Here is a 24,477-nt window from a genome sequence, read left to right on the forward strand (position 1 = left end):
GCACCACAATGCCTGGCCACTAATAAAGGGTTCTTGATAACTGCTTTAGTGTTTCCATATCGGCACATGTAATTCTTGCTATATAGTTCAAATGGAAAAAGTAGGTCTTGTCCTCAGTTATTCAAATCTTTACCCCTACCCAACTACTAAAAGCATCTGTAGTGATAATACTAGTCAATAGTTGTAACTTTAAAAAAAAATACATGTGTTGTAATCACAGACTCTAATCTTGCTCTGAACCAATCCACCTTTTTACTGCAGAGTTGTCTACAATTTTTCAGTTCTTTATATCTTCCTTATCACATTCTGGTAACTATAATTTCATTCATGGAGCAATTGTGTTAGGTTAACACATGTTTTGGATATAATCTTAGATTCTGGAGACTAGGTAGTGACTAAAAAGAACAAATTCTTTGCACTTATAATCTCAATGTTTTCATAAGATAAAAAAATACACAATAAAATTTCAGATAATGATAAGTACAGACTCTCAGTCTATTTACCAAACTATGGGCTATAAAATATGCCATTATGCATATACTTTTATTTATGTATCTATGAGGTAGACATTATAATATCATGTAATTTTTTTGTGGAAACTGAATACTGCCATGTCAAGTCACGAACTAGAAAAGTCTTAGGAAGAGCTTGCCTTGGTTGAGAAGTTTTCAGTAATCCAATAAAGTATAGCCAGAGCCAAAGAATGCTGAGCAATGAACTTCCTTGGTGGGTCTTCATCACCATAAAAATATGTAAATATGATTACTTATAAACACACTACTGACAATGAAAATGACCATGTTTTTATCTTCCTAGAACTCCCAGATTTTTTCTATACAACTTCATTATTTTTCAAGAAAAATTATAGTTTATATAAAAAACGGTCTCCTTAATTATCTTCAAAGAGGTCTGAATCCTACATGCTTGTGCAAATAGGCATAGTTCATACAATTTACAAAGAAGTGATCATCTAGGGGGAAAATGAGATTATGGATGTTCAAGTTCAAGAACGGGCTTTAGAAGTCTATGATTGAGATTAATAAATCATACCCACAGGGAGCTGACAAATTTTTAGATGAGTAGGGAAGTTAGTATTTCAGCATATAAGACAGGGATGGTGATATAAACTTGGAAATCATCAGCAGCACATAAATGCTGTTTGTAGCCCCAGGGATATATGGAACCATTGAAAGAAACTATAAATAGAAGATAAAAGCAGAACAGGGAAACATTTTAGTTATTTTGGAAACCTAACATAATCTTAACCTGGTCTTTGAAAATGGCCTTACAATCAGCTTTGTTTGCAAATTTAACATTCTTTATCAAGTCTCTACAGAGGACATCAAATTACATATCACCAAAAACTCTGGTTCCTATTGCCTTTTTTTGCAGTGGTCAATAAGGTTCTAAATGGCCTAGCCTGTGCTCTCTCTAACCTCCTCTGAGGACACTCTTTCTGTTGTATTGGCTTGCCATGTTCAACTGTCCCACCTTTTTCACTTCCCTAAATGCTTAGCTAGGAATTTTTCCCCAGGGATGCTGTACCCCATATTTGTGATAGTTCTTTTCTTGCAATTTTCTTCCTCAGTTCTTTGAAGAATTGATTTATTCTTTTTATTTAAGTCTCAATTTAAGTATCATCTCCTCACAGAGGTCTTCCCTGGCCATTGTCACCATGTTCCGCCTACTTTTGGTCAGTCTATATCACCTCAATCTCTTCTATCAAAGAACTTTCTGTTTCCTGAAATATTATATAATCATTTTATTGCTGATTTTTATATTACATCAAATATTTATAACACCTCAGATCTTATTTGTATGTTTATTACATCCCCAGTTCCAAGAATATTACTTAGTACCTGTATAACAATTAAATAAATAATTGAAGAGTATGAAAGATTTCCATATATATGGTGGTGCAGTAAGAGATCATAAAATTTTCTCTGCATATTTCTCTGTAGGATAATACTCATACCAGTAGATTCTAGGTCTTTTTTTTTCTTTTTCTCTTTTTCTATTATGTTCCTATTAAACTGGCTTAAAGAACTGATCTTCAAAGTTTTCCCTAATAAGGGGATCAAAAAAAGAAAAAACCAAACCACAATTATACCCAGGAAGTGGACAATGGTTAAGTGAATTATTGAATATAATTTTAATAATGTATTTTGTGAAATTTGGAATGATAACTATGAAAACTATAGCATTACCAGAGATTTTATTGCATTACATTTCTCATAGGATTATGTGTACTCAATAAAGTAAAAATTATTATGTGAAGCTCATCTGATCATACATTTCAAGGAATTTACTGGAAGAAGCATATTTCTAAATATTTTTGACCAATTGATATATCCCTAATGAAAAGAGTTTTATAGTGAAATGGACTTCATGGAAGAAATTGTCTCTTTTCTATTCCCTTTGTCAATTTTTTAATTTAAAAAATGTGGAAGAGAGAAATTCCAATGATTGTTGCTATCTTCCACTCAAAATCTCTACTGTGGTGGATGATGGGCTCCACAGAGAGTTTATGCTCCTCTGGGTCACTTCTTCTCCTGTGGTAAACTGTAATTTTCCATCTATTAATGTAACTAGGTTATATGGGGGAAAAAACATATTAAGACAGAGCTGTAGTTTCTGGTGACACAAGACAGGTAGGGTCAACCATTTCAGCCTCTCTGTTCATTAGAAAAGCAGAGAAGGAAGCCCTTGGCACTTCATCAAGACCAAAGGAATCAGAAAAATAGATTGAAATTGGAGAATTAAAGTGATTGTTCCAGGAGAATAAGGGAAGAGAAAATGAGAAGGAGATGATTACTACCTTCTATAAAGGAAATTTTTCATGTCAACATAGAAGATAGCATGTAATTTTTTAAAAAATTCTATCTTTTTTCTTATTTCTATGAACTCAAGGTCTGTATCAACTATCAAATTTCTTTAATAACCAGACCTTGTTCTGGGTCTTCCTTTTCCCCATTAGCTTTAGATATTAGATTGGATTTTGATATCTAATCTTGCCTCTAGGAAAGACACACCACACAGTTGAGATTTTCTAAGGATAAGTAGTTCTCGGTTAAAATAGGAGACCTAACAGTATTTACCCTGATCCTTTGTTTTGTCATCATGTTGGGCAAAGGACACACACTTGTATTTGATATGCACAAAATGGTCAAGAGTAAGCCAAGTTGTTTAAAGTATCCAGCAAGGAGCTGAAAGTGAACAACTGCAGAGTATGAAATAGAAAGAAATTCTTGGGAGGAGAGAGAGAATAACTATGTTTACTCATTTTCTCTCCTGTTTGTCCAAGATTGCTACTGGCATATGCCAATAGGCTCCAGGGTTCCTGACTCCTTCACTCTGTTTTACCCAACTGAAAAAATTCTAATTCCATCTGAACTTCTAATTCAGGCCTTACTAAGTCTTAAGAAGAAAATTAATTTAGCAAATACATTTATTATAAAGTTTGAGACTGGAATTAGGTTAGAAATATAGGCATATTCTCCTATTGTACAATGTGATAAGGGTCTATTCCTTTGAACTTGATTTACTGATTAAAAAAGAGAGCTCTTCTGAAGAGCAAATTTAATGGCACAATCATGACTATACCTGTTCTTTACATACTACCAACTACTTCTTCAACTTCTGTTTTATTTGCTAAAGTAAAGCCATTATTCAAAATAAATCTTGCACCATATTTATTGAGTCAAATTCCAGTTTCATTACCAAATTATTTTAGATTTCCTTTGTTTAAAAAAAAAACTGTCTTCTTATTCATTTTTAAAATGGGAAATCTGCCCATATTTAGGGACTACCAACTTCAAAATTGATTGAAAAATTTAGGTTTAATTTTTCTCCCTAGCCATTCTTTGGGCTCTAGGACCATTGACTCTTTTGAATTCTTTGACCTACCCCTGAAGTAGAAGTTGAAGAGGACAGATCTGAGAAATTTGCAACCTAACAGAGATGAACTATTTTGTTCAGCCACCTACCTGGTTATACTAAAATAACACTGATAAAAATTGTAGTTCTTATTTTTGCAGTTTTTCTACTTCCTATATCTACAGCTATTTATTTTTGCTCTGATTTGTATGTCTCTAAGGATACAATGTGCCCTGATTTTGTTTGTATATCTAATCTGTAAGTTATTGGTGGGACTTCAGAACATAGTAAAATTCACTTTATATTGTTAAGTTCTAGTGTCTACTGTAGCCCTTAGAACATTGCAATTAGAATTTTTTGTTAGCTGTGAAAGAAGAAGAAAAGAGGAGCTTGTCAGAGAACAAATGGGATATAAATTGAAAGTGATTATAACTTGGCTCAAAAATAATTACCTGCCATGAAAGTATAGCACATTTTCTATTTAGTTTGAGGAGACAAATGCAGAGAGTATCCTGGTTTAGAAACTTTTAGTCTTACATTTGTAGCTCATTCCTTTTGTAAAGAGTCTAGATCACTTTCAATCAAAATTATTTATTTTTATGTTATAATTGTGTCAAGGGGAATTGAGGAAAAAATCTTCTATTCCCTCAAGTCTTTTATAAATAGGCAATATTTTATTTCTATATCCCTTGATATGCAACTTACAGATTCTGCCAGCAGATTTGTTTAAAATGTCTCAGATATTTCATTCTGGTTTGTAGTGTTTCAGGTGCTTCATTTTACCTAGGTCTACTCAAAGAATCTTTTTTTAAGAAAACAAGGTAAGTATAATACACAGCAAATTTTTATTAATTAACTAATAATGTATCATGATGGTTTCAGCTACTCATTTTATAATACACACACAAAAAAAAAACAAATGTGACAGGATCTCACACATAGAAGATTTATAAAATCTGAGCTCATAATGTATCCAGTAAAATGGTAATTACCAGGGTTTGGGAGTTAGGAGGTATTGGTGAAAGAATTCATAAAATTTGGAAGATTTTAAAAAGGGAACTGCTAATGCATGATTCTGTTGAACTACCATAGCAGAACTCGAACTTTCAATAAATCATCTCAACTTAGAATTCATTTATTCAAAATTACTTTTAAAATTTATTAATATGACAATGACATTATAGATTTAAGAGAACAGAAGATTTGTTCCTAAATTTCCCTTGCCACAATTACAATGTACTAATTAAGAACTTTAATTGAATATTATCTAGACTCTTTTACCAAAGGAAAGATATATAAAAGTAACACCTAAAGTTTCTAAACAAGGATACACTCTGTATCTGTCTCTTTGAACTAAATAGAGTATCAGCCATACTCTTGTGGCAGGTAATTATTTTTGAGCCAAGCTATAATCAGTCAAAATATCTATTTCAACACATAGTGCCTACAGTTAATAAAAATGTACTGAATTATTGAAAATTGTTGAGAATTTTTAGTGTTCTTATCACAAAAAAAATATTTAGGATAACTCATATGTTAACACTCATATGTTATTGAACTATTCCGCAATGTATACATATTTCAAAACATCATAAGTATATAGATTTTCTATTTTCAGTCTTAAAAAATTCTTTAAAGAAGTGTAGGAACTAATCTCTCTACATATACACAAAAGCTATTTTTTTTCTCAGTAGAGTTAATGATGTGTTCCAAATCTGAATTTTTTAAATACATATTTTTCTCTTTATTTTAAAGGTCCAGAATGCTTCACAACAAAGACTAAGCCCCTTGTCTATGAAATCATTTGACTCGTTCAAGTGGAATAAATTTCTTCATCTATCCTGGGAACAACTTGTTCATATAACTTCGACTGCAATATTCACATGCAAATACCATTTTCTTCATATTGAATGTTAAAATCTGAAATTAGAGATTGGGTCCTATTTGCTCTTTGTTTGGGTTGTAAAAAATATGGCAAGTATTCTGTGTGACTTAATATGTAAGAACATCAGCATGTGAATGGACGGGTGTATATAAAAGAATCCAATTCACAGCTGAACACAGCCAGTGGCTTTCATCATGTCATTGTCAAATAACACCAGTTTCCATCCTGGTATCTTCCTTCTCCTTGGCATTCCAGGAATGGAATCAGTCCACACCTGGTTGTCAGTGCCCTTCTGCTTTGTTTACCTGAGTGCTCTCCTGGGCAATTTCTCTATTCTCTTCATTATCAAAACAGATTCCAATCTGCATGAGCCGATGTACCTCTTCCTGTGTATGCTCTCTGTGACTGACCTGGTCATCTGCACCACAGCTATGCCTAAAATCCTCAGTATTTTTTGGTTCCATGACAGGGAAATCTATTTTGAAGCCTGCCTTGTACAAGTATTTCTCATTCATTCACACTGTAGTATGGCCTCAGGGTTTATCTTGGCCATGGCCTTTGACCGCTATGTGGCCATCTGCAATCCTCTGAAACATTCCACCATCCTGACACACAGAGTCATCAGGAACTTGGGGCTGGCTATTGTTATTCGAGGGGTTTTACTTTTCAGTCCTCAGCCATTCATGCTTCGGTGGCTTCCCTACTGCAGAACCAATATCATCCCTCACACTTACTGTGAATTCATGGCTCTGATCAAGCTTACTTGTGCCAAGACCAGGGTCTGCAGAATATACAGCCTGACTGCTGCCTTTCTCACAGGGGGCTTAGATTTCATATTAATCATATGCTCCTATGTTGTGATCCTTTACACTGTCTTCCATCTTCCATCCAAGGAAGCTCGGCTCAAGACCCTGGGCACCTGTGGATCCCATGTGTGTGTCATCCTAGTAGCCTACACTCCAGCCTTCTTCTCCTTCCTCACTCACAGGTTTGGGCACAATGTGGCTCCCCATATTCATATTTTGGTGGCCAACATCTACCTCCTTGTTCCACCTATGGTAAACCCAGTGATCTATGGCATAAGAACCAAGAGAATCAGAGAACGTGTCCTTCAAATTTTGACATCACACAAAATCTAAAATGGCAAACTCATCCCTTCACAAGATTCCTCGACTTAGGAAAACACAATGATGACACAATTACAACAACATAAGCCCTTTATATAGAAGCCTAATACCTACATCTTCTACTTGTAATGTTTAAAGTATTTATTCTCATTTTTATATTTTGTTCTCAATAAATTTGCTGAGAAGATATCTGACATAGGAAATTTGTTTGTGATATATTTGTCTCATAGTATTCTCACTATTTTATGAGTTTTTTTGTTGTTATGTTTGCTTCTTCAAGACTCTTCTATTGTTCAATTTTATCAGCTTTATCAAGAAATGTTGTCCCTAACTTTTTTCCTAACATCTCTGAGAAGACTTCTATTTTTAGCTGTCAGTTAACAGTTTTGTCTACATATTCTGTTGGAATAGACTGAAACTTAATTTTACCCTTGAAACTGGGATGGTGCTAGTAAAATAAATACCTTCTGAACAAGGAGGTGAAGAAACTCTTACCATATCCTTTGCAGAGGCCTTCTTGAGTTTTTTTATGATGTGTTATTTTTCTCTACCTAGGGTGAATTTTTTTTTAATTTCTAAATAATATTTATTCTCAAAAATACTTCCGCAAAACACTTAAGAATATCCAAAATTGATGAATCATTTTTTTTCTCCTTTTGTTTGTTCAACATGTTCTAGTTGATTCTCAGAGAATACCTGGAGCCTGTTCTCCCATTCCATGATGAGACTGATTACACCTATTTCCTCCTATTCTGTATTCAAAATAGAGAAACGTTGTTTCTAACGTTTCCTTGTAAATCATGATTCTCGGTGTTCTTTACTGATACTGCTCATTCTTCTTTCTTTTGTGAAGTCTAATAACTGGAATTTGTATGGAGAATCTTGTAGGATAAGTCTTCATGAGTAGGTGGTATGAAGATTACAGTTGCTTTACCATCTATCATATCCCGTTGGTGACCAAAACAGCTTTGTATATAAGTCAGTAGTACATTTTGCCATGTTTTTCTGTGAGTAGAGTGCTCCTCTCAAACTGTGGTTTGAGAGAGGATCATGTGATTACACAGTAAGTATCATGCCATTTTTGCCCTTGGATTTTTAATTTCTTCTTTCTGAACAAGGTAAGACCTATGAGGGACTGCAGGTATGGAGTATCACAGAGATCTTTTCAGCTGATCCTCAGAAGATAACACACCCTTTTCCTTGAAAGGAAAGTGTCTACCTGATGTTCAGGTTTCTGATTGTATAAACTTATTTTATCATACTCAATTTGACATTGTCTTGGTTATGATGGAATACAATTGTATGCCTAAAATTTTAAGAGTGGCAGTAAAAGTTAGAGTTTAAGACTCATGCCTTTCAAGCCACAGTGTTCAGTTGTGAATTGTGAAACAAACTATCACTGGCTGTCTTAATTTTTATCAAGATACATCTTGATAAAGATCCATATCTCAGTTTCCTGAATGGGAAATAGAGATATTAATATTTTGAAAAACACTGCTGACAGCTAATGTTTTCATTTCTATTTTTAATAACCAATATCACTATGCTCTAAAATGAAAGCAATAAGACAGTGTATCCTCAGAATACTTTGCATCATATGCCAATCTGTAGAATTAAAGGCGACAGAAATACTTTTGAAATCCTACAAGAGATTTGGTTCTCTTTGCAGTTAATTTATCATGATCTTGATAAAATCTGAAATTTAGAAAATATTATGGAGCAGTAATATTTAAATTACAAACTTCGCGCTTAAACTAAAAATAATTTGATCATTTAGGGGGCTGATTTTCATAAATTCTGATGGCAAATGATGAAGGACTTCTAGTGAACGTAGAGAAGACAAAGATTCAAAAAAAAAAAAAAAGAATATCAATTCAATTAGAAAATCTGGATGAATGGCTTCCCAGAATCATCTTCTAGCTCTGTTTATACAAAGTGTGTGTAGGTGAATGTAAGGGCAAAGGCTAGCCTGTGCCTCATGATCCCACTTAAATGGAAAATTTCCCCATGTGTGAATTTTAGTGAATATTGAGAAAGTATTTTCACTTACTTCTACATTCATGACAATATATGTTCTAGAGTAGTCAGTAACATGTAAAAAATGTAGTAATTTTTTAAGGTTAAAAATCACATAATAGTCCAGGCAATTTCTTACGGTAAAAAGACTCATTCAGGAAATGCATGCTAAACTCCTACAATGACCACTCATAACAAGGGTCACGTAAAATACATGGAACACATGCTTCATAAAATGTATGTTTGATGGGAAGACAGCAACTAGGAATCTGCATAAAATAAATTAACCTAAATATTGACCAAATAATTTCATGTTCTAAAAATGTGGTATAATCTTTCAGAGGTGAGATAGTGTGAGAGAATAGGAAATAGTGGCTGGAATACAATGATCATATTATTTCTGACATAGATTGATATGTATTAGAAAGGTTTTTATTTTGTTTTGTTTTAAGCTAGAGAGAGAAAAATACATGTGGAATAAAGAATAAGTACAAATTTAAGCTTGGGTTGGGCACAGTGGAGCATACTTTTAATCCCAGCAGTTTAGGAGATTGATACAGGAGGATCATGAATTCAAAGCCAGCCTCAGAAACTTAGTGAGGCACTAAGCAACTCAGTGAGACCCTGTCTCTAAATAAAATACAAAATAGGACTGGGGATGTGGCTCAGTGTTTAAGTGCCCTGAGTTAAATTCCCAGTACAAAAAAAAAGGGGGGCGGGGCTTGGAAGTCCAGAAAACTCAAGTTTTTAAGGACAGATAATAAATCAGCATGTCATGAAGAAAGTGATTAAGGAAAGAGAGGTATATTAGAAATCAAAACAAATCATAATCAAAACTTAAATCATAAGTCATACTTATTAAGAACACAAAATTGTATGACTACGTTTAGGGACACTGATATATTAAAAATATGAAAATGAGACCATTATTAATCACTACTTTAAGATAAACCTGGATTGACATGTGACGTTTTGAAAGAATATAATTAACTCTTATTAACAATGCTTGATGAGCAAAGAAAATTAGGAGTAGTAGAGCTCCAGAGAAGATGAAAGTCTTCACCCTAGAACATGTTCTAGGTCAAATTCAAGTCATGTTTGAGAAAGAGTAGGACACCAAGATTTAGAATGGTCACATCTGGGTTGAAAAATCTAAAAAAAAATTTTTAAATCTCAGATTAAAAGATGTATCAAAACAAAACAAAAACAACAATGATGATGAGATACTTAATTAATAATTAGATATGGAAATTTTACTGATATGGAAGCAAACCTTCATGACATAAGACTAAATGTCTTTGCAAGAAACTTGGGAGATGGTGCTAATATGTTGTAGTTTAGCTTTCAGAAATTTGGAAAAATGATGTTACACAATGAGTAAGATAAAAATGATAGTAATGTCATGACACTTTATACAGAAAGGTACCAGAGTGCTGGACATAATTGATTATAAGATGCCAAAAACCACCAGTAAAAGATGGTCCATGGAAATCACTAGAGGACATTTCATTAGGTGAACATGAAGGAATGTAAGGGAGAAGGTACCATAATCATTGAGGATGCAATGGTGGCTAGCCTTTTTTGTTTAGTATAAAAGTAGAAAGCACTATTATAAAAACAAGATACAAGTATGTGAATGAGACTTTTCAACTAAAAAAAAAAACCAAAAAACAGGTCAAGTGGCAGCATTTAATCATCATCTGAAAGAAGATGGTAATTCTTTTTGTGTAAATTGTCAAGGCCAGAGTAGTGGCTAACTGGCTTCATTTAGAGAGAGGGACAGGGGTAGCTATTAAAATGTGCTATTCCTAGAGGTCAGCTGGTTATCAACCAACAAACATTTTTTACTCTGTATTTCTAAATAAAAACCAAGGGTATGACAGCAGAAATTTGATGTCTGAATAAAATGGTCAAATATGTTGCTTAGTTTTCAACCTGAGGCAGTTTCCAGATCCAAAACCCAATGACTAAAGAAAAATTCATGTTCCTAAGAGCCAGAATACCAAAACCAAATTCCAAGTATATGTGGGACTGCATCTTCCAGTTCTTCTATGAAGGAATCATATATAGATATGAAGGAAGGCTAATGTGAAGGCTAATGAGTGACTACTCTAAAATTTATGTTAAAATTAAATAGCATTTTTAACAGTACTAATAGGTACTTAAGCAGTAGGGGACCACCCTCAGGAATGGGTAATACTGTGATCATGGGAATCACCTGCTCAGGAAAGGATGCATTCAGATTGATTTTTATCTAACTCTTGTTTGTATCCTTCCTCACTATGTGATATTCTAAGACATGTTGTGACACAACTAAAAGGACCTCACCAGATGCTGGCACTGTGCTTTGGACTTCCAGACTCTAGAATAGTTTTTTAAAAATCAGTTCTTTATAGATTAGATAGTCTGAGGTATTCTATTATACCTTAAGGTATAATAGAATAAGGTACTCAGGGAAATGCATAAAGGAATAAGTATACATGATAAAACATATTCTCAACTGACACTAAGCTAAAAACCCATAGAATGATCATTACCTCCATATTGTAATGAGAGCATATGAAACAAGATAAACTTGGAGGTCTTTCTCACCTTTGTTTCACAATGAATCAACAAATCCAACAGTAATTTGCCTATTCCCCAGAAAATAAAATTCAAATGAACATACAAAGTAGTTGGATGAAATTACATTATATGGGTTTTCAAAAGGCCATATCATTTGTCACCTGTGTACAGATTTAACTGCACAGTGTTTAAGCATTAGAGTAGTAAAATTGGGGAAAGTGAGTATAAACAACTATTTCACAGGTTTTGCTGTAAAATGCTATAAGATAAATTGGTCAATATCTAATAGGTACATAGTTCATGAGAATTTCTATAGATATATCTCACTATATCTTTTTTTTAAGGCAGTTTGTTCATATATTGATAGGAGTGCTCATATTGAAAGGTAGTAATGATTACAGATTAGACAGAATGGAGAAACACCAGAGCATATCAGTTGAGATGCAAAAAAGATAGGATACATTACACAATGTTAGAAAATGGAGATGTTGGTTTTTGTGAGGAGTAACATTCCATTCACATTGTTACTGGAGTCCTTGCTGAAGGGCCTGTCTCCACAGGTCCTAAGAGACCAGACGCAGCCACCTGCCTCAATATACCAAATAAGAGATGAGTAGTGATAAAAGCAGGAAATGAATTTATTCTGTGTGGACATACTAGGAAGAGTAAGCTATAGTGAACTAAGACCTGTCTTCAAGGTGATGTAATAGCTCAAGCATGATAGAGGAGAAGGACAAAGCAGAGGCAAGAAGTATGAATAGCCAAGCCATCTTGGTCAACCTGTGGTCTGGTTGATCATTATCTCAGATCAGTTTTGCAGGGTCTTTATGGCTTCAGAGGAGATGATTGCTTGAAAGTTACCCTGTTCCTGGAAATGGGAACATTGAGATATGCTAAAGAGGATAACTGATGTAGGGCAGAGTAGCAAAATGGAACTAAGTTGTGCCATTGACTGCATCTTTTTAGGCACAACTCCAGTGGTATAGTATGAAATGGTGCATAATACTAGCTGAATTCTTGAGATATCTTAGTTACATTTATCTTGATATTTTCAGCCTTCAAATGGAAGAAGATATTAAGCAAATGTAGGTCCTATCAATCTTTTATTACTAGTTTTTAGAAAAACACTCCTTGAATGATTAACATGTTAACCTACAGAGTTAAGAAGGGATCTGATCCAAAGATTAATGTAGCCAAAGGGGGCAGATGCAATATGAAGGCCAAAATACTAATCTGTTATACCATATTTAGCCAGCCACCAGACATATGCAGGCCAATGTGAAGAGTCAGTGCCTTTACAAAAGCAGCCTCCAGGTCATTGTTACAATACAAGCAGGAAATCATTGAAGATGTACAAATTCAGAGACAGGTGCATGAGTGGAGGTGTAGATGGGATTTTCTTTTGCAGCTCTTTTTTTTTTTTCCCCCTGTTGCTGTGAAATCGGTAGCTCAGTGGGTTTGGAGATGAAAACAGAATTGAGAAGATATCTGGATCCAGAGAAAATGTGAAATAATTTTGAGGAGACAGAATAAACATAGGGACTCCAGAATTACATTCCATGTTAGGGGACAATTGGTATGGGATGGTGAATCAGGCTTCATTGTAGGAGATACTCCTCCCATCCCAGTTCAGTAGTGCAGATACAGCCATGGAGTGTCTGGTATACAATATGCCCATGATGTCCCCTATGTTTCTATTTCATCACAACAGATGGAAATACATTAGATTAGAGATTTGCCTTATTAAGTTGATGTTTTAAACATACATTGGCTTAAAAACATCAATAATCATATGCCGGGAGCCATTTATGAGCCATGGGTAAACTGAATGATGTTTTAGCCATTAAGGCAGAAAAGCCTGGTATCAGGAACGCCCAGTAGGAACCCACTGGTTTGAGAATTCCTGGTTCATGTGGGGCCCAGCCTAGCTCACTGCTCAAATTCTAGCAAATTCTAGCATCTTTGTGGAGATGGGTGTGGCTTGTCAAAATGCCAATCAACCTGTTTACTGCAAGACTCTTGCCACACCCAAAAGCAAGCCTAAGCAAGATTAAGTATGTTCTATTAAGTTGCTCTGATGTGAACCTTTAATAGACCATCTATTTTATCATCACAGATGACAAAAAAGTATAGACAAGGAAAGGTCACTGAATTAAGTTTTACATTTCTGAAGATTAGGGATTAAATTGTCTGATATGTTTAGATTTGTAATAGGAATATTACTAAGAAATTGGAATCATTATAGGTCTTAGAAGTAAAAACAGATGGAGAGACTGAATTTACCTACCAAAGGGGTGGACAAGAATGAGGCACTTTTGGTTTGTATATAGGGGAGGGTAATGAGGTGACAGATGTCTTTACCTTTATCCTAATAGAAAATAAAATTATTTTTTCTCATATTTTTTTGTCTATGGGCTCTCTAGATGTTTTTGTTGGACAAGTGACCTGAATCGCACAAGAGTTCATTAAAGACTTTTGCTGACTTGGATTAAGAGAAAATGATGTATTTACAGTTACAGTGAGTAATTTAATATAAATCTATCCCTAAATGTATCTGCGGCATAACACCTGCTATTTACAGGTGTTTACTCTAGGGAGTAAAATTAATAAAGGCAAGAATACCCAAGAGACTGTAATCACCTGAGAAAAGATGTCAATTTAGGCACACGTAAGAGAATGATGTTGCATGTCTTGTTGGCTAAGGCAGAGAAGATGAGGAATGGACTGCTGAAGATGCAGGACAGGAAGAAACAAGCTGGAAAAATATGACATATAAGGTAGGAGATGCATGAGCTCAAGTGAAGTTATGGAAGGGTTTAAGTTATTGACAATGATGGCATCTAGAGTAGAGAATAGAAGATGCTACCAGTGACTAGAGAGTGAACAAGATAGAAAAAAGTTGGGTCTTATTTTTCCCCAGTAACAAAGTTATATACAACATGATGGGTTGAGATAAGTAGAACTTTTGAGAAGTTATAATGGGCCAGCAACAGATACCTACAAAGAAGGGGCAAAGTTTCAAAATTTAGTTGGGCAAGACAAGATTATCAGTGTCAAATCATGAAACACAGACACCTTCTTCCTACTTCTACCTTGAGGCAGTGACATCCCATCTGTAACCTTAAAATGAGGAGGGAACTAAGAAGGTATGGGTAAGGGAGATGGTAAGAGCATTAACTGCTAGAAGCAAAAACATGAAATTATCTTGAGCAGGCAGACAACACAGAAACGCAGTTTGGTTGAGCCTCAATGAAAATCAAGAATGAGCTGGACCACAGGAAGTAATGCCAAAGTACTCGGAGGACTCATCTTATAAAGGCATTGCTTATCATTTTGGACAATGTCACTGTAGACATGGATTTAAGCATTTTGTACAGGATTATAGACTTTAACCCAGGCATAACTCTTTTTTTTTTAATCTTAATGAAATACTAGTTTAAACAAATGAAATTTGTAGCCAGAGCTACCTGGATTCAGGTACTAATGTTATGTTTATTAGTTGTAAACTTTATGAACAATTCTTAAGTCTATTGGTCTTTCTGTTTACTCTTCTGATAAATTCTAACTTTTCTTTCCAAATGCTGCTTTGAAGGTCAAATGAGAGAAGAAATTTTAAGCTCTAATCTTAGGATCTAACAAATGGTGGTTTCAGTACATTAATAAGACCTTTTTTTTTTTTAGTTCTAAGGTATCATATGTGTTTGGATGTATTCAGCAAATACATCCCATAACAAAGCACTCAGCAGACCTTTGGAAACAATCCTTTGTTAATTATCTTAACAGATAGTTCATGAGAATTATTCCACTTCAAAGTAATTTAGGTCTTGTAGTTTTGGAAAAGGACTATTATCCCCAGAAGATCACCAATTCCCTCACCATGTTCATCCTTTAACCATGTGGAATCTGGAGTCGGCCATAACTCCAGCTCCTGGTGGCTGAGCATGTGTTCCCTCTGTTCCTTTTAGGGATGGCTCTCTGGAGCACTGCCAGCTTTAGGTTCTTGTGAGTGAAGGCATAGGTGCAGAACAGGAAAAGAGTAAAGAGAGCTGTATTTAAGTATGTGCACTTATAGAATGATGAGATCCTTGAAAAGGTAATGTCCAACTTTTGAATACCTTAGTAAAGTGAAGCATAAAGATCACAGATACTTACTAATTAAGCACTTCTATAACCAACACAAACGTAATTACCTGTTGATTAGTTGAAGTATAGAGTGAAAGATACTCCAAATAAGAATTAAAATGACATTGCAGTTGTTTGAATCAAACAGGTAATGGCACAGACATAGCTGTGAGAAAAAAACAGCTGTTTCCTGCCATGCAGAATTAGAGATTCATCAATCCTGGTGATTCCTGTTGGAGGAGGCATATTTAGAAAGAACCTACAAATATTTCTTATTCACTGAGGTGATCAATTGTTCAATGACAAGATCTAGCCAACATTTTCTTTTTACTTACTTTCTTAAAGCAACCAGAGCACTACATTATATTAGTACAGGAACTCTAATTTTAAAAAGCTAGAAAAATGAATTTGAATATCTTAATCATAAAGATATATAATTTAAAAATTTAAAATATTATAATTATTACTATGTTTTATTCAAACTAGTTAATCTACAGTGGTAAGAGTAAATTTATGAAAAAAAAAAATTCCAAACTGAAACTGTTAGCATGACATTTTCTCCTGAATAATTTTTTTTGATGGGGGGCGGGAGGTACCAGGAATTGAACTCAGGGGCACTCAACCACTGAGCCATATTGTTGTAAGGGACAGAGGAGGCAGGGCACTGAAGATAGCAGGAAACAGTTTTATTTGGCTGCAGCCAGATAGAGAATGTACAATTTTTGTTGTAATCAATTAATAGTTTCAGAACTTTATACCCAGCATGTAAAGGGAGGGCCTCCAGAAGTTCACATTCTGCAGAAGTTCACACAAAAGCAGCTTTTTCTTTCACTGTTTTGGGCAAGTTAACCCTTCAAGAACAGCACCTAAGAAGGATTGAGCTTCTGCTCTCTACCCCTCCCCCTAGCTGTTACCATGGAGCCCAGTTGGTAACTTCTCTTATCTTAGAAATATCTCTCTTAGAAATCTCTTTGAAGCTCCAACTTAAGGCCAGAGGCCTTGTTAAAGGATTTGTCTTTTGTTTTGTTTTGTTTGTTTTTGTTTTAATCACATTTTGCATTTGCAAACACACTTCTACAAACTACTATACTGGATAAATGTTTGTGAAAAACTAGTAAAGGGACATTCAGCACCTGCAGTACTGATTTCTTCCAGGCCAATGGCCAAGTAAAATAGAGCAACAGGAAAATAGAAAGTTTAACTACATTGAACTCTTTTGTAGAGACTCTTGTGCTGATAGTACGAAGATTAATTATGGTGAAGCTTTCTGGAGAAGCTTAATTAAGATTTTCTGTGGAGGAGGGGGTGCCATTACAATATCCCTAGCTTATTTTGTATTTTATTTAGGGACAGGGTCTCATTGAGTTACTTAGCACCTTGCTTTTTCTAAAGCTGGCTTTGAACTGACAATCCTCCTGCCTCAGCCTCCTGATATCCTGGGGTTGCAGGCATACACCATCATGCCTGGCTCCTGAATGGATTTTTTAAATAAGTATTTTCACATCTCTAGGTCTTCCCCTTCCTCACCTCAACTTTGATTTCTGCCCCCAAATTTAGAAACACGTTAGTAGCAAACATTAGAGTATACTTTAATAGGCTTAACAATTTTTTTTTGTTTTAAATATGATTTATTCAAATGTGTATATGCATATAAAGTAAATTTGTTTGAGTATTGTTGCAGTGTGTTTGAAGGAGCTTGACATATCACAAGTAAAAAAATTATTTTGTTCTTAAATCTCTGTATGAACAAAACCATTATTTTTTTTATTCCATGTCTGTTTGTATGTGTGTGTGTGTGTATATGTATGTGTGTGTGTGTGTGTGTGTGTGTGTGTATATATATATATATATAATCTGTATTTTCACCACTCGAGTCATGTAGGAGTAAAGATATATAGGTCTTCTCCAGATTGTTATGTTAATTTCAAAATTCTAGGAGCCAACAGAAAAGTGTGAACAGTTTAACAGCTTTCTATTTTTCTATAGTGGAGATCTGGATAATCAAGATCCCCAAGCCCTCGGGTAATCTGTAATTGGTTTGGAATCCAACCTTATCGAACTGTGCTCTCTGCTCCTGCCATCCTCCTTCATAAACATGGCTGAACAAAGTAATAAAATCTTTTTCTTTCACTATAGGCAAAGGTGGCAGGGACATGTTTCTTAACCCCTATATTCAGGCATTTTGTATTAACCTAAGTAAATATTAGAAACAGTATTCCTCCTGTATAAGTGTTCATAAAAAGCATAAAATCATACTTAAGTACATGGTTTTAAAGCCAGACAAAGGGTGCAACTTCTTGGTTTTTCATACTAATAAAATAACCCAGTGCTAGTCTTTAGGCTGGGTCATAGTAATTCCTAGCTATGCTAGAGTTTCTACACTGTGAGTAATTTAGTCATTCAGGGAGTTACATGTCTGAATAATAATATATTCATAAATGTTATGTTCTACAGTTTAATAAGATTATGAAAATATTTTTTAAATATTAAGCAAGCAAAGGGAACACAGAAAATAACAATCTTGTTGTCTTAATCCAGCAGAGTCTAGAAGAGATTCCATTTGAACTACATGCTAGAAGATGAGCATTATTTGCCAAGAAAACATGACAAGGGTTAGGGGTGTGGGAATCAAAAGAGGAAGTACAGAAAGGCACAATATTTAAAAGAGGTATGGTGTCCTGGGACAATAGTTAGAAATTCAGTAGAACCCAGTGGAGTGTAAAGAAAGAGTGGTTAGCTAAAAGGGTGGATCATGGTTTAATTTGTATCTGGTATGCAAATCTGATTGTTGTGTCTTTGCTTACACACTTTAATGGAATCACATTATCCTGCAGAAAAATGGAACAATGAACTAATTCCAATGCTTGATTTATTGAATGCTTGCTTTGTGTAACTTGTTTTTACAAGTTGTTTATATGTTTTAATTAACTTAAGACTTCCACAACTTTTTGTTTTCTCCACTGTGAAGACTAGAAAACTGAGGAATGAGCTATAATTCATAGGTATAGAATAACTTAAACCTTATCATGGAGATAAATGCATTTAATAAAAAAGAAAACAAAGGGAGAATCGTTGCTGGAAATAGAAACAAAAGGAAGAAAAGCAGGTGATTGCTGGTATAATTTGAAAACCTTTAAGGTTTAATGTACTTTATTTTCTAGGAGCAAAATATCATAATAATTAAATGCAATTACATAAATAATCATTTTAGAAAGCCCAGGTCAGAATGAGAAAATTTTCAATTAACACTGAAAGTATTTATAATCCAGCATCTAATCAGTTCAATATTTGCTACATTTATTCACAAATAGTGAATAAAGTGAGCATATGGGACACTTGGCCAGACTTCACAAATTATACTAATATACACAGGATACATTGCCGCAGTCCGGCTGCAGCAAACTAACCGGGGGTTGACGAATAACTTCTGTAGATTGATGCAGCAGGAATAGGAGCCATTTATTGTAGGGCAACAGAGCTATTTATACATTTTGCACAGCTTACTTAATTAGCATAAACTAGATACATCAGTCAACCAATAAGGAATCTCCACACTTAATGGCTCACTTTTGTTACTTCTCAAACCACTCCCTCTGACATTTTGCCAGGCACCATCCAGACTTGTTTACGAACTCTAACATTTCTCTGGCAAAATACCAGGTGTTATTTTTGACTTATTTACAGACCTTAACAATTCCCCCTTTTGTTTAATTTAAATAAAGACCATAGTGGTTTTTACAGAAACACCATAAATAACCTGCTACAAACAGAAAGTGAGGATACAAAATGTAACAATACCAAGCCACTTGATGGATCCATGCAAGAAGCCCTTGGAAAAATTATACCAGCAATGACACCATTTGCAAAGATACCGAGTTACAATTTGTTGTACATTACAGTTTGTTGTCTTAGTCCAGGTAATGCAGTATCTCAATAGAATAACTCACAGTCCAGGTAAATCACAGTCCAGGTAAGTTCTGCAGGCAGCTAGCTTGATCCGAAGTCTTGTCCGGTTCTCAGCCAAAGTCTCCTCCGGTTCTCAGCAACACTGGAAATTCTTCCACGTTCGTTTTCACTGGCACTGGGACAAAGGCAGGAACTCTGCAACGCTGGCTAAAGAAAATCCTGTAGCATTCCACTAAGAAAACAACCTTCTGAACAATTTAGTACATTATCTCAAGGTTTTGTTACATTTGAAATAAGCCTTAATAGTGCTCATTACTCATTAGCTTCCAGGTGTGGGAGAACCATTGTAGCTTAGTTATTGGCATTGGAAATGACCAAACATCGCGTCTTCTGCCGGCTGTAGTGTCCCAGGCATCCCCGGGTGGCCCTGGGGAGTGTCCGGACTCAAACTGCTTCGGGCACAGGGAGCAAGAGCCTGGGAGACTGTGCCTCCAGGTCAGGTCTAGATTTGGGCTCCCGGCAGTGGAAGAGCCGGCTGCCGCCGCTGCTTGGAAGGTACTTGCTGCACCATGACCTGCTTGCGCACATGGCAGCCGCTGCACAGATTCCGATTCACGCACCCTCCGGTAACGAAAAGTATTTAGTAATAGCCTTTTGCTGCAACTTTTTTCCTGATAATCCTTTTTTTCCTGAACTTTATTTTTCTTTTTCTTCTTGACTAGAGTTCCCGGGCTTTTATCAACACATGCCCTAATTATTCTTGGTTCTACTGGGGTGCCTTCTTCCCTTAGTAATTTACTTTTCACCCCTTCCATATTCTCATCATAAAGACAATACAATACACTTAGACAAAACAAGACACAAACATACTGTATCAATCTTCTCCATTTTCTCGAAATGGCCATTTTTCCTCTCTCTTTCCTTTCTCGCCCTATCTGCCTAGGGACGAGCGGATTGCTCCCGTCCTATCTATGGACGGGCAGCTTTTTTTCGTCACTTACCCCCGAGTGTCCCGGGGCTCCCCGTACGGGCCACCATCTGCCGCAGTCCGGCTGCAGCAAACTAACCGGGGGTTGACGAATAACTTCTGTAGATTGATGCAGCAGGAATAGGAGCCATTTATTGTAGGGCAACAGAGCTATTTATACATTTTGCACAGCTTACTTAATTAGCATAAACTAGATACATCAGTCAACCAATAAGGAATCTCCACACTTAATGGCTCACTTTTGTTACTTCTCAAACCACTCCCTCTGACATTTTGCCAGGCACCATCCAGACTTGTTTACGAACTCTAACATTTCTCTGGCAAAATACCAGGTGTTATTTTTGACTTATTTACAGACCTTAACAATACATTACTTGTTATTTCATGATTGGTTAAGTTCAAAATATTTGTCATTAATTAATCAATACTATGTAAATTATGTTTTAAATCAATAAAAAATTTAGGCAGATAAAAAGAACTGTGCTATTGGCCTAATCTTATTTTAATAGTATATTTATATTACTTACATGTAGATATAGAACACCTACCTACAAAGGCAGCAGATAATGCTGATCAAATGGAGGGTAAAGACAGTGATAAATGCTTAAAAATAAACTTAAAATATTACATAACACAATACAGCACAATTTGATAAATAGAAGTACAAAGTTTTGAACATTGCAAAAATTATCAAGAGAAATCTGACATTTGAAATAATCAAAATATTGATAAGTGTCTACACACTAAATATCTGTGAGAGTAAAGATGGAGTTTGGCATAGTGAAGAATAATATGAACTCTGCAGTCATAAAGAATTGTATTAGAATTCTTGTGTTTGAGTCACTATTTCGTAATATTCTGGGCTTCTATATTTTGTGTGTGTGTGTGTGTGGGTGGTGCTTGGGTTTGAACCCAGGGCCTAGTGTGTGCAAGGCAAGCACTCTACCAACTGAGCTATATCCCCAACCCCTGGGCTTCTATTTTTTAATTAATCAACCTGGAAAATAATATTTAGCTGGCATAGTTTTGCAGCTTAACAGTAACAAATACAAACGTTCTAGGACAGTACTTTTACTCATGTCAGGAACAAATAAGTATTAATTTCCTTCTTTACTTGATATAAAATTATAAGAACTGTGATCACACCAATATTGTAAATATTAAAATAAATACCAGAAACAGTGGTCTTTGTTATGACTAGTACACTCAGATAATACCCATAAGGAAAGTTAAGATGCACAGGGCACACTATGGGAGGTACAGAAGAGTAAAAGTAGAAAATTAGGATTTCTAAAAATTAGGTATAAAAAAGGTGGGTAGAGTTGGGAAATTATTCATTTGAAAAAGTGAAAAATTGATAAAAATGTGATATATGTTAACATTCCAGAGCTCCAAGAGCTAAGGGGCCAATACCATCTCAAGTGTCCTGGGTATAGATTCTGGGAAGTACTAAGAAATAATAAAAGTGCAATGGACCCTCTACAAAATGCATACCCTTAGCAGAGAGTACTCAGATGTCAGCTAAAAAGTTGTCCTTCAGGTTGACATGAGAAGGAACTCAGGATAGATGAATTTGAAGATTTTCCACTTATAAAATTTAATCTTTCTAACAAAAGCTAATATAGCTTATCATTTAAAAATGTGAATTAATTTTTTATTTTATTGCTCACAGATAATTAGGTTTTAAAACAACTGAAGAATCTCTTGACTTTGTGTCTGGCTGCATAGTTTGTGTTCAGTGTCACTGTTTTTTTGTTTTTTTTTTTTTTTTTTCTCTCTAAATTTGGAAAGCTTTCTAATGTAATGCTTCGGATCTTCCAGATGCGTTTTTCATTTTTCAGATTTGTTGTAATGACCCTGGCAGAATACTTTTGCTCTAACTGGAAAGACTCCTCCAGAGAAGACAGAGGGCAGCTGCACCATGGAACCAGCCAATAAATCCGAAATATCTCCAAGCAGCTTCTTGCTGATGGGCATCCCAGGGCTAGAGCACTTGCACGTCTGGATTGGGATTCCCTTCTGCTCCATGTATGTGGTGGCTGTGGTGGGGAACGTGACCATCCTGGCTGTGGTGAGGGCAGAGCGGAGTCTCCAGGAGCCCATGTTCCTGTTCCTGTGCATGCTCTCAGTGACTGACCTGGTGCTGTCCACGTCCACGCTGCCGCGCATGCTCTGTCTCTTCTGGCTGGGAGCTCACCACATTGCCTTTGATGCTTGCCTGGCTCAAATGTTCTTCATCCACAGCTTTACCGCCATGGAATCAGGCTTCTTCTTGGCCATGGCCATTGACCGGTACGTGGCCATCTGTGAACCACTGCGCCATGCCACAATTCTCACCCACAATCGCATTGCCCAAATGGGAGCTGCAGTGCTGGTGAGGGGAGTAGCCTTCTTTTCCCCACACCCCATCCTGCTCAAGCAGCTCCCCTACTGCAGGACTCGAATCATCGCACACACCTACTGCGAGTTCATGGCTGTGGTGAAGCTGGCGTGTGTGGACACAGGAGCCACCAAGCGTTACAGCCTCAGTGTGGCTTCTGTGATTGGCTCCTGTGATGGCTTTTTCATTGTCTTCTCTTATGTTCTAATCCTCCGTGCAGTTTTTCGTCTTCCCTCCAGAGAAGCCCGTCTTAAAGCTCTGGGCACATGTGGCTCCCACGTCTGTGTCATCCTTGTTTTTTATTCCACGGCTGTTTTTACTTTTTTGACTCACCGCTTTGGACACAATGTGCCCCCCCAAGTTCACATCTTCATTGCAAATATGTATCTTCTCGTACCCCCCTTTCTGAACCCCATTGTTTATGGTGTTAGGACGAAGAAAATTCGGGAGCATGTTCTTAGTTCTCTAAGGGCAAAGGTTGTCTGATCATACAGTAATTGCAGTGGTAGTAACAGAATAGGAAGAGAAGAGGGTCAATATCTGATACCTTTCTCATACCTTACTGATGGGCATCCCAGGGCTAGAGCACATGAACGTCTGGATTGGAATTCCCCATATTTAAGGGTTTGTTTGTTTGTTTGTTTGTTTTTCTTTTTCTTTTTTTCCTCCAAGGAAATTTATCATTTATTTATGCTATTTATCCTGGAAGAAGAAGTACATAAGAAATTCCCCAATCCTAATGAAACAATGGGCATCATATTTTTTGTGTGCACCTGAGTTTTAGGAACCTAGTTGGAATTGGATGAGTAGTAGATGAGTCTTCATCTGTCCTTGCTGTTTCTAACCTGTAGTATAATTGGGATAATAGCCGACTTTCAAACAAGGAGGATTCAAAAAGGACAGAAAGTCATGAAAATGTCAAAAACTTCCCCATGAGGAATCAATTGAAAAACAGTTAATGATCACTGTCAATATTTTACAGAAGGGGCAACATAACTGATTTTTAGTGTTCCTGAATGCATTAAACAATTTTGTACATATTCAAGGGATTGATGGAAAGGACAAGCTTGGTTAACATGGAATGGTTCAGCATTACAATAATCAAGTCAGCAAACATTTAAAACCTCTTTTGCTTTCAGACTGCAAACATTCTTTCCACCAATAGCAACTTGTGCCTGGTGTTAGTTACATGAGTTCACATGTGACCTCTTTAGACCTTTATTACAGAATCTCTTAAAAGAAAACCAGCTTCATGCCTGACAATACCTATTTGTAACTATGCTCAGAGCTGACTTCAGGTCACTGAGTGTGATTCATGCGTGCAGCTCTTTAACTTTTACATGTTAATACCTTTTATTGAAGGAAATATCTATGATTTTAAATAACTGATTTTATATTTGGGGGTAATCATGCCACAAGAAATACTGAAATTATTAAAAAGAATGTAAGTATTTTTACAAAATAATTTGAGCATTTACTCCCTAAGTGTGATTCCTTTCTTCATTCCTTGGCTCATTCCAGAAGCACTCAATAAATGCATGTTGAATTTCATTGAACTGATCTTATGTTCACAGTAGTTTGTTATTTGAAGAGTATTATTTGCGTGTTTCTT

The 24,477-nt window shown here is 35.7% G+C and overlaps 2 protein-coding genes across 2 annotated transcripts; both read left to right on the forward strand.

Annotated features, from left to right (window-relative positions):
• Positions 1 to 5,955: 5,955 nt before the first annotated feature.
• Positions 5,956 to 6,900, forward strand: LOC113191366 (olfactory receptor 52E8-like). The gene has a single exon (XM_026401082.2). The coding sequence runs from the start codon at positions 5,956 to 5,958 to the stop codon at positions 6,898 to 6,900; it is 945 nt and encodes a 314-aa protein (XP_026256867.2).
• Positions 6,901 to 22,406: 15,506 nt separating this feature from the next.
• Positions 22,407 to 23,351, forward strand: LOC113191261 (olfactory receptor 52P1-like). The gene has a single exon (XM_026400934.2). It carries the CDS (start codon positions 22,407 to 22,409, stop codon positions 23,349 to 23,351), a length of 945 nt encoding a protein of 314 aa, XP_026256719.2.
• The last annotated feature ends 1,126 nt before the right edge of the window (positions 23,352 to 24,477 follow it).

Source organism: Urocitellus parryii, chromosome 4, assembly GCF_045843805.1.
Source record: "Urocitellus parryii isolate mUroPar1 chromosome 4, mUroPar1.hap1, whole genome shotgun sequence".
Lineage (NCBI taxonomy): Eukaryota > Metazoa > Chordata > Mammalia > Rodentia > Sciuridae > Urocitellus > Urocitellus parryii.